This window comes from Sander lucioperca, chromosome 6 (genome assembly GCF_008315115.2).
Source record: "Sander lucioperca isolate FBNREF2018 chromosome 6, SLUC_FBN_1.2, whole genome shotgun sequence".
Classification (NCBI taxonomy): Eukaryota; Metazoa; Chordata; class Actinopteri; order Perciformes; family Percidae; genus Sander; species Sander lucioperca.
This window is the reverse complement of record NC_050178.1, coordinates 18,884,129-18,894,608: the sequence shown is the minus strand read 5'-3', so window position 1 is coordinate 18,894,608 and position 10,480 is coordinate 18,884,129. Positions and strand designations below refer to the sequence as shown.

Genomic DNA, 10,480 nt, shown 5'->3' with positions numbered 1-10,480 from the left:
GCATTCAGCCTAGAGAGAGGTCTGTGCCTCTTCTAGATTCATGTTTTATTTGTCTTGTGCAGGCACAGTGCAGGAAGCTAAACGTATAAGGCACACTTACCAGATGGGGACATTATCAAACATCAAGTCAGGATATGCAGCTCTATGAAATGCTCAACTCTTCCAATCAGAAGTCCAACTTTGTTCAAAGAGTGGAAATATTAAGAGATCAGCAAGATTATTGGGATTCCATGAATTCATATTTGAAGCATACAGACCGTGAATCATAAACCCCAGCATCTGATATCTATGAAGATGTCAGTGACTCCTCCTGCTCACCTCCTCCGAGCCTCAATCCAACTCTGACCGGACAACACATCTATTACTCAGGCTTCATACCTTTTAACTCCCATCAACTATGTTTTCATTTCTCTCCCTTCTGTCTTTGTTCTCTTCTTCCTCCTCTTCTGTTTTCTCTACTGTCATCTTCTTCTTCTTCTCTCCTCTCAGTTTCACTTATCATCTGTCTCTCAAAGACCTTCATGACCCGTCACCTCTTTCTCTTCGTCCATCAGAGATGTGTGTCCTGCTCCTCTTCTTCCTCCTCAGTGGCGGCTTGATTGACAAACACCTAAAAAAAAAAGGATGAGAGGCTTCATGCTGTTGCCGGGCAGAATATAATTAGTTTCCCAAAAGAACAAGACAGCTGACGGTGTAGCATTAAACATTTCAACCTTTATCCAGAACTCATTCATTTATTTACTCATTCATACATCCACTTAAAGCTACACTGTGTGAGAATTTCTCCCATCTAGCGTTGAAATTGTATATGACAACCAACTGAATATTACTTTCTAGCCCCTCCCATTCCGAGCGCGTTTTAACTCCTCCGGTGGCCGGAGTACAACTTTGTCTGTGAATGTTCCTTCCAGTGTAATAATAGTTTTACGTTTTCGTTATTTTGGTACCATTTCATTGCTAACATCAGCTATCAGGTTCCCAAACGAATGCAAACTAATGTTAGTGAATATCAGCGTTATCCTCCATCTTCAACAGGCTTTCAAATCTGCCGGCAGATCAAGTAATCTCTAGGGTTGGATACCGAAACCCGGTTCCACTACGCAACCGGTAGGAATCGGACCAGATTAGAACGCAAATTTCGGTTCCTCATTTCAGTTCCACTTAATGTGTCGACTGAAATATTTTCCCTCTGTCGCTCCGAAAGGACGCACTTTCTCTGTAGTCTACTACAGAGTCTACTGTAGTTAGCTAGCTACCGTGAATGTAGGCTACTTTTAAAATGCCATATTTTAGTTTTTCAAGAATCTGTTTAGGAATCGGAATCGTTTTAAATGTATCGGTTTGGCATCGGAATTGTAAAAATTCAAACGATACCAAACCCTAGTAATCTTCCCCTGGCACATCTTCGTCACGGTGCCAGCGCGAAAGGCGGAGGTATGTCCCTCTTTGGCTAATGTGACTCGCTCGTATGTATTCTGAATGATTCTGAATGGCAGATTCTACGCTTACGAGAATACTTTTCATTAGTTGGTGAAGTAATTACACATGAATAAGCACATATTTGTGAAAGAACAAAGGTTTTTTTGCTAAGAATCAACTCAAAACATTACACAATGGAGCTTTAATGAGTCATCCAATCACCTGCCAGCGACTGCCCTCCTCCCTGCCTCCTTCTCCTCCAGCCGCGAGCCCATTGGTGCTCGGCTTCTTGTCCTGCATCTCAGGCTGGTTGTCATTGGTCACGTCCAGCATGGGGTTATCGTGGCAACCGTTCTCCACAAAGTGAAGTTCTTCATTGCGGAACTGCGAGGTAAAAAAAAGGGCTGAAGACTCACATAAAGGTGCACAAACGCTTTATGTGAGTGTTACATAACGGGGATGATGGGAGTGTGTATGTTTACCAGAGGTGGAAGAAGTATTCAGATGTTTTACTTAAGGAAAGTAGCAATACTAGAGTGAAAAAATACCAGTAAAAGTCCTACATTAAAAAAATTCATGATATTTTGCTGATTTCAATCCAGCTCTGTGTCATGGCAGCGCAGGCAGCGTGTGCAGATGAACGTTGTGCGCCAGAATTCCTGTCTGCTGAATTCCGCCAGATGACGGTTGCTCTGAGCATGTGCACTGGCCCGCGGCCAAGTTTGGCCCGTGCTCCCTTTGTTTTGGCCCGCCATGGCATTTCACATGCTCATACTTATTCCCCTCTTATTTTGAAAGTGCTGTAACATCCTAACCGTATGGACTACGAAACATCCATTTTGTACAGCTAACAAGTACAAAGTACTTAATCTGAGTTTTACGGAAATATAAAGCACAGTGCTGTTAAACTTCCCTATTAAATGACACGCGTAAGTTGTATCTACAAAGAATTACAAGAATTATGGTATTCTTCAACATCAACGTTTATTTTTGGGCTGTGGCCTTCCATCCAGATACATTTGGGCTCTTCATATGAAAGAATTTGGGCACCACTGATCAAAACACACTGGCCACACTACCCTGACACAGAGCTGGATTGAAATCAGCAAAATATCTTATCAAAATATAAGTACAAAAGTATTCGCATCAAAATATACTGGAAGTACCATTTTCTGCTACTTTATGAAATGTATAACTTCAGGTACTTTGCACATTCAGATTAATAACACAAATGGTACTTAAGTTCAGTAAATGTACTGCGTACTATTCCACCACCAGGTGTTTACCAACCGTAGTCTTGGTTGCAGGCAGTCGTCTTTGCCAGCAGATGTATATTAATCCAGATGTGATGATGACCATGCAGACGGAGCCGATGATCACCAGAACCACAAACAGCTTGCCGTAGTCGCTGCGTGTTTGACTGGGACGAGACTGGCAACTGCTGGCCGAACTGTAGTTCTGGATGCCCACCTGATGAAGCAAACACACACACACACACACACACACACACACACACACACACACACACACACACACACACACACACACAATCACACAGTCGTTTGAACTCGATATGAATACAAACATATCTTTTTTAAATTGCAGTGAAAGCACACGCAGACAGAGATACTAAACATCACAACCCCCCCACAAGTACAAATAAAAGACACAAACCTACCCATGACCAACCATTTCACTTACCTAGGCAGCATTGTCAGTCATGATGGAGGAGCAGGCAACAACATCACAAGATGACTCAGCAAGGCCCGAAACACCTTACAGAGACCAAACAACGTCTGGAAGTCTGCCCAGTACAGCACCAACACCAAGCTGAGGCTGTACCAGAGCTGTGTCCTGTCTACCCTGCTATACAGCTCTGAGTGCTGGCGAACAACTGAAAGCGATCTCCACAAACTGTTGACCTTCCACACCAAAAGCCTACGTAAAATAAAGACAATATTCTGGCCCAACACCATCTCTAATCAACTTCTACTCAGCCAGTGTAAACATGACAACATGGCTACCATCATTATGAGAAGGCGATGGAAATGGATTGGACATGTAATACATAGAGAGCAAGAAAACATCACGCAAACTGCCCTTCACTGGACACCAGATGGCAAACGTAAAAGAGGCCGACCCAAGAATACCTGGCGCAGGACGGTGAAGGGAGAACTGAAGACCCTACATCACACCTGGGGCTCTGGCCCAAAACAGACAAGAGTGGAAATCCTTTGTTGCTGCCCTACATGCCAACAGGCATAATGGGCAGTAAGTAAGTAAGTAAGAAAGCACACGCCTGTACAAGTAGTACTTGATTTTCCATAAAATCAATAATGTTTAATATTACGTTTTTAGTATTGGCTCTTGCAAATAGTGCAAGTTCAATGATGTGAACATTGTCATCAACCAATAGGTGCGCTCTCTCAAGCACCAAACAGGAAGCAGCAAACTGGGTAGATAGTAAACATGGAGAAGAATACAGGGAGGTACAAGAACATGAACTGGTCTCGGTTCTCTTGGGCTGTGGAAAAGGAGGTCCTGTCCACATTCTGCGGTGTCCTCTCTTTTTGGCTTTTTTTTTTCAGAACAAATCACTGTACACACAGAAGAGCCGCTGTGGCCAAAAGCTGCTTTTGTTTCGCGCTCCTTTCTTGTAAATTTATTGTAAAAATTATTTCAAACATTAATGTTTCTACTTTATATTTTCTGACATTTGTAATAGGCCTAGTTGGTTTTCCTTTCCCCTTACGTTTATTTGTATGCACCAAGATACGAAGGGAAATTCCTTGATGTGAAAACCTACTGTACTTGGCAATATTCTCATTAAGCTGTAAATTCCACATTCCGCATTAACTAGTAGAAATCACAATGTGTTTATATGAGCAGAAACCTTTTAATCTCTACTTTCATTTGTTGTGACAATCGTTTAGGTTGTAACACCAACATCTGGATACACGCATACAATAATAAAGAATTTTGAGACGTTCTTGGAGAGTGTACCTTATTCAAACTTCTCCTGATCTCTCCCAGCATGTCCAGCACATCCTTGGCAGCAATCACTCCTGGAAGACACAACACATGTGGAACAATGTTAACACAGTGCTAAAAGCCAACACCAATGTCTGTCTTTGTGTGTATTTGTAAGTGTTTGAGCGTGTGGTAAGAAGCAATCAAAGCACTATTTAAGGTCAGAACCATTTCTTTATTATGTACTGAAGCAAATATTCCCTTGATGTCTTGTTTTTGAGTCTCTAATTCTGTGAGTACCCGTGCACTGTGTACACTATGTACTCACTTGTGTAGTGCTCAAATTTCGACAGGGTAGTGTTGTCTCCATAGACTGTATATATGGACTGTATATATAATGGACCAACAGATCCCGTTGCTCTGGATGGAGACCAGTGAAGGTCATTAGAAGCACTTTTCCGGTGAGCGCCGAGCATTACTGCGCAGCCTCCAACTGAGAGAGACAACGTAAATGTGCCGTGAGCAACCTGTCTGAAAGTTGTAAGTCTTCTGGTAGCTGTGCCAAGAGAAATCTCAATCATTCCCAATCTAGCAGAGACGGAGAGCGTAGGTATATGTAAGGAGATAACATGGACACAGGCTAATTATTGCTAACTAAAATGCGAGTTAACATTAGTAATTACACTTAAACAGCTAATGTAAGTCGAAACTGCCTGCGCGCTTCTCCTGTACTATACGGTAATTCCTCTACTATGCGACAGTAAGTCGCATGGTTATGACACAATCGTTAGCCTATTTTTACAAAAACGTCTGCTACGGAGCCATAACGTGAGGTACAAGGTAATGGAGCCTTTTATACATTGTCGTGTTTCTTTAGAAATAAACAATGGACAAATAGAGTCTTTAAACGCTTCAGATGTAAAGTTATTCGCTGTCAAAGTGGCGTCAAAATGAATGGCAGTCAATGGAATACTAACGGGAGGTGATGGCTTTGTAGCATTAAAATGGCGCCATAGGAGGTTCGCGGTCCGAGGATAGGCTTACCCCCTTGGTTGTCTCACATCGTGTACAGCCGTTACGCACTGACTGTTCTTCTTCTTCTCCTGTTTATTGGTAAATTGCATTAGCCATAGCATTACCGCCATCTGTTGTCGTCCACCTGGCTTGTTTTCTCACTAACTGACAGCAGTATAGTGGTACTTATTGAAAAAAAAACATGTATATAATACATTTGTATAGTTCGCCTTTCAATAGTAACTGCTGCAGTATCTTCGCCCGCCACTTTCACAAGTTTGAAAATACATTGGTGGTCCCGTAGCTTCCGCTAAGTAGCAAAGATGGCGACCGTTGAGGGCGAGTAGTGTCCAGCGTTTCCCACTCAGGGCCAGATGTACTAACGCTTTTGCGCCCACTTCAGGCGTATTTGTTTCGCAACGTGCGCGTAAAAGCATGCCGAGGTATGTACAAACAGGCCGCACTGAGGTAAAAGTGCAGACTGCCTGTCGTGGGAACTGAAAATGGCAAATTGCGCTTTTCCGTGTCATGCATATGCATTCACGGGAGGGTCAAGGGCAAAGTGGGAGTTTTCCATAAAGAGATGGGAGGGGAAGCGTAAGGTGCGCCTAATTATGTATTCTGCGTTATGCACAAACACTGCCCATGAAAGCGCGCCTCTATTTTGGAACCTCTATTTTACAGATTAAGCAGCCATGCAATATTACAGTTACTGGAAGAAATCAAAGATGACATAGAATCTCTGACTCAGCGTTCACATTCCATTCCAGCAGTTGTTAAACTTCTCTCTACCTTACAAATATTGGCATCAGGATCATTTCAAACAGTCATAGCATCAGCAGTGGGAATATCGCAGTCTACACTCAGCCGTATCATAGCACAAGTACTTAACGCTTTGCTACAGCGCAATTTACGGTATAGTGGGCGGAGAAAGGTGCTGATTACCCGATGATCTGCAGGTTTGGTAAATACAACGTAAACTGAAGTATAACAGCGTGCGCTTTCTGCGGGTTGGCCATGGCGCTGATAATGCTACATTCCCAAATGTACGTACATCTGGCCCTCAATGCTTTGACGGTTTTGAGTGCAGCATCCGGGTACTCGTAGTGCACTGCATTTGGCCACACTTCGTCAGTGTGAATGCACTATGTACTCAAAATAGCAAGTGTAAGTACAGAAGTTCAAGATTTGAGAAACAGGAACAGTGTCAATGACTGCGCGTAACCTGTGGTCAAACTGTGAAACTAGACAGCACTTGATCAAATATGAATCACGGTCCTGTCACTGCTTTGCCTATTTCTCGCTTTTTCTGCCTTTTCCTGTTCACGGTCCGTGATGGGAGTGCCACTTTGTGAATGAATGACGTCATTCAAGAGCCGGACCTGATTGGTCCAACCAAACTATTTAAGGCTATGGCTGAGGTGAACGTGTGAATTTACCTGATGAAGGTCTGAGACCGAAACGTTGCATTTTTCTAAATAAATTATTGGTTGCGTAATGGTCAGTGTGCGGGACTCTTCTCTAACCTATTTCTCGCTTCAAATGTTTTCAGAAACATATTTTAGTGTACAGATTAGCTGTAAAATGAGAAAGTTTGTGGTCAAGTCGGGCCAAAACCAAGCACTGCCAACTGGCTGACCAGCCGGAGCAAACTCTAAACATGTTTCTGAAAACATTTGAGATGCAGTAACAGAATCTTAATTGATATTTGATCTGTGCTTGACAGTTTGACTGTAAAAATAAGGTTTGATGGCATGTCAAAGAGGAGGAGGAGCAGGAGGACGTGGAGATCTCTCCCATTGAGGTCCACGGCAGTGACTCCAGCGGTTACCTTAGTGACAAGCCAAGCAAAAAGAGGAGACATGAAACTGGTACAGATGTCACAAGATCCAGTTTTAGTGAAGCTCCTGAACCACCAAAATCCAAGAAGAAGAGGAAAAGTGACATTGAGCAGTTTGCCTGCAGTTTGAAAAATGTATCATATCATCTGTGGTGAAGAGGAGCTGCAGAAGTCTAGTGTTCTCTCAGACCACTTGAATTACAATATGCTGAAAGAATACTATGGAATAAAGATATATGTATATATATATGGAATGTGTGTTTATGCGTATGTGTACCGTGCTCAGAAGCCACGTTCATCAGCAGCTGGTGTTGGTGGTGTGTAGGCTTGCTCAGGTAGAGTACCCATGATCCCTCGGGGCTGTTCATTCTTCGAGCGAACACTCTCTCCATGACTTTCAACAACCGCACGCCCTGGTCCACACGAAACTCCTCCTGTCACACACGCACACATTTTTCTACAAGTTACCACTTGATTTCTCTGCAAATATCAAAAAGTTTAAATCTATTTTTCACACACACACACACACACACACACACAGACACAATTAATTCACAGACATAAAATAACAATGTAAAGTCCACTTGTTTTAGTGAGGAGAGAAGAGGGGATACAGGAGAACAGTTCTGGCCCCATCCGTGTTGCCGTAGCAACCATCAGGTCACTGCGGTGGCGGTGAGGATTTGTGTTGCTGCCATAGCGACAGACACCATGGTAAAGATCCAGAAAAACAGAGATGGCCTCCAGCAGCTCTGTCTCCAAAACTCCACTGAACCCCTTCACTGTTTGTCTGACAGCGTGAGAGAAAGGGCTGGCTGCTCCATCTTGTTGTCAAATATTTATTTTGCTTGATTCTTGATTTAGTTTAGACGTTTTTCAGATGATAATCTCAAGACGATGACGCAGCAGAAGAAGTAGAAGAAGTATTCAGATCCTTTACTTCAGTAAAAATACTAATACCACACTGTGAAAGTACTCCACTACAAGTAAAAGGCATGTATTTAAAAAAACTTACTGAAGTGAAAGTATGTAAGTATTATCAGTAAGACGTACTTAAAGTATAACAAAGTAGAAGTACTGACTGTGCAGTAAAATGTTCCCTGTCAGAGTTTTCCTCTTCTATCTGATGTTTCTGGATTAATATTCCAGCTGCATTAATGTGTGTGTTCCATTTTACTGCTGTAGATGTTTAAGGGTGTGCTCATTTTAACTCCTTTATATACTGTTGGCTAGTTTAATCTACAGCCATGCATCATATTCTATAAGACCATCATATGCTTGTAGCGTATCTCTAAAGTCAACTTCTCATGGTGTCAGAAAAACAGCCCTGGTTCAGCTTTGTGACGATGCATTTTCCAGCTGATCCAAGAGGCTTTTTAAAGACTTTGTTTAGCTTAAAGATGCTCTAAGCGATGTTGGGTGACGGCACTTCTTGTTGACGTTCAAAGTATTTTCAAATAAAACTCATCCCGTCCCCTCTCCCTCCCTTCCGTGCTTCTGCGCACTAAACCCACCAACCCCCACCCCCAAATCCTTCTTGTCGGTTATTGGCTGGAACGCTGCAAGACTGTTTGTTATGTTTGGTGGTGCAAGTTGGCGCTATTTGTTTTTGTTGCCGTTTGTGGAGCCTGGGCTGTCTACAGAGACTGCGTTTTTTTACAGTGTGTTCAGGGGACAGGCAGCTCGTGGATAGTGAGGAGATGTTTGCTGTATGTGACAAAAAAATGCTGTAGCCTAAAAAACGTGCAACATCGCACCTTTAAGAAGGAGGAACTGTTTTCTCAACACATAAAGGAACCCTTCATCCTTCAGTTCATCACAAACATTCAACATCAACACATCTGGAGATCTAATTTGAAACCTTGTACTTACACAGTTCAAGTTTTCCGTCATGTTGAGGATGACATATCCACGTCCAGCCAGCTCGCTCCAGTCGACACACACCACCTGAAAGATTCAGAGTTAGTCAGGGTTAGAACCGTGATGTGAATATTGATCAAATAAGAAATGAAAGCTTTAAATGTACCTGCTGTGCCTCCTCCATCTCATCAAAATCCGGTAAGAAGACCTCTGTAACCCCCCCTCCCCTGACTTCTGACCCCAGGGTCTGCAGGGGCCTGGTCTTCCCCAGCCAATCCCAGGACGGGTCGGTGAAGCCGATGGTGGGGGAGGGATCTGTGGTGAGCGGGACGATGTGTCGGACTCCTGTATCCTCTTCCTCCAGCTTTCTCCATTTCTCTTTCTCCACCTCTTCACTTCTGTCTTGCAGTCCACCCCCTTGAACCAATACAAAAACTATTTATGATGCATTAATTTAATTGAGTGCTTGTTAAGCTCCACCACCCTTAGTTAGTTACTGTTGCTACGCCTGTCAAGCTTTCCTATCTATCACAGCAGTTTAAAGGACAATTCCCGCGCAAAACCAACCTAGGGGTTAATAACAGATGTGTATCCACTCTGTTTCTCTCTGAGACATGTTTTCATGCTAATCGAATGTGCTTGTAGCTTGAAACAAGCTAGTGCGGACCGCTGATTAGCTTACAACGCTAGAATTCGGGACACAGGGAAAGTAAAAACAAATCACTATTTATACCACTAAAAAGGCTCAAAATATCACCACACTTCAACGGTAGCATAATGAGGGTCCCTAAATGTTAACCGAAGCATTGAGAACATTGTAAGTGTACAGACAGTTTATTAAAAAGATAGTTTAGGAAGACAGTAGCTCCCAAGACGGCGGCCGCCTGTATACGAGAACGCAACTGTCTTATTAATATATCTTTTTAATAAACTGTCTGTACACTTACAATGTTCTCAATGCTTTGGGTAACATTTAGGGACCCTTATTATGCTACCGTTGAAGTGTGGTATAAGAACTATTGGATAGAACAACACGTTATTCTGCTAAATAAAACCTCACATTCATTATTAATTTCACTTTATTTCTTTATTTATTTTTTTTTTAAATTGTACATCCAAATACAATACACATCGTCTGCCACTTTAAATTAATAAAAAATAATAAATTTAATTTTACCTGGTCCATTTTATCAGAATTTTGGACAATCATCATGGAAACATTAATTGGTCATGTGACAAGGGCTGGGAAAATTGGCAGAATGGCCAGCCAAGTGACAGTACTCTGATCCAATGGAAATCACCATTGTCAGGTTGACAGCACTCTAGCCCAATGGGTTGGGGGGGAGGGGAGGGGGGCACCAGTGAGGGGGCAATCAT

General features: G+C 42.6%; 1 protein-coding gene across 1 annotated transcript in view; it reads right to left on the bottom strand.

The window, feature by feature from the left end:
- Nucleotides 1-406: 406 nt before the first annotated feature.
- podxl2 (podocalyxin-like 2) overlaps nt 407-10,480 on the bottom strand; it is a 34,072-nt gene continuing 23,998 nt past the window's right edge. The window contains exons 7-13 of the mRNA XM_031277247.2: nt 9,270-9,520; nt 9,116-9,190; nt 7,521-7,677; nt 4,423-4,484; nt 2,710-2,889; nt 1,642-1,803; nt 407-610 (exon numbers count right to left, since the gene is read on the bottom strand). Coding sequence (XP_031133107.2) covers nt 551-610; nt 1,642-1,803; nt 2,710-2,889; nt 4,423-4,484; nt 7,521-7,677; nt 9,116-9,190; nt 9,270-9,520 — 947 coding nt within the window. The 3' untranslated portion in view covers nt 407-550. The remainder of the gene's footprint in view (nt 611-1,641; nt 1,804-2,709; nt 2,890-4,422; nt 4,485-7,520; nt 7,678-9,115; nt 9,191-9,269; nt 9,521-10,480) is intronic.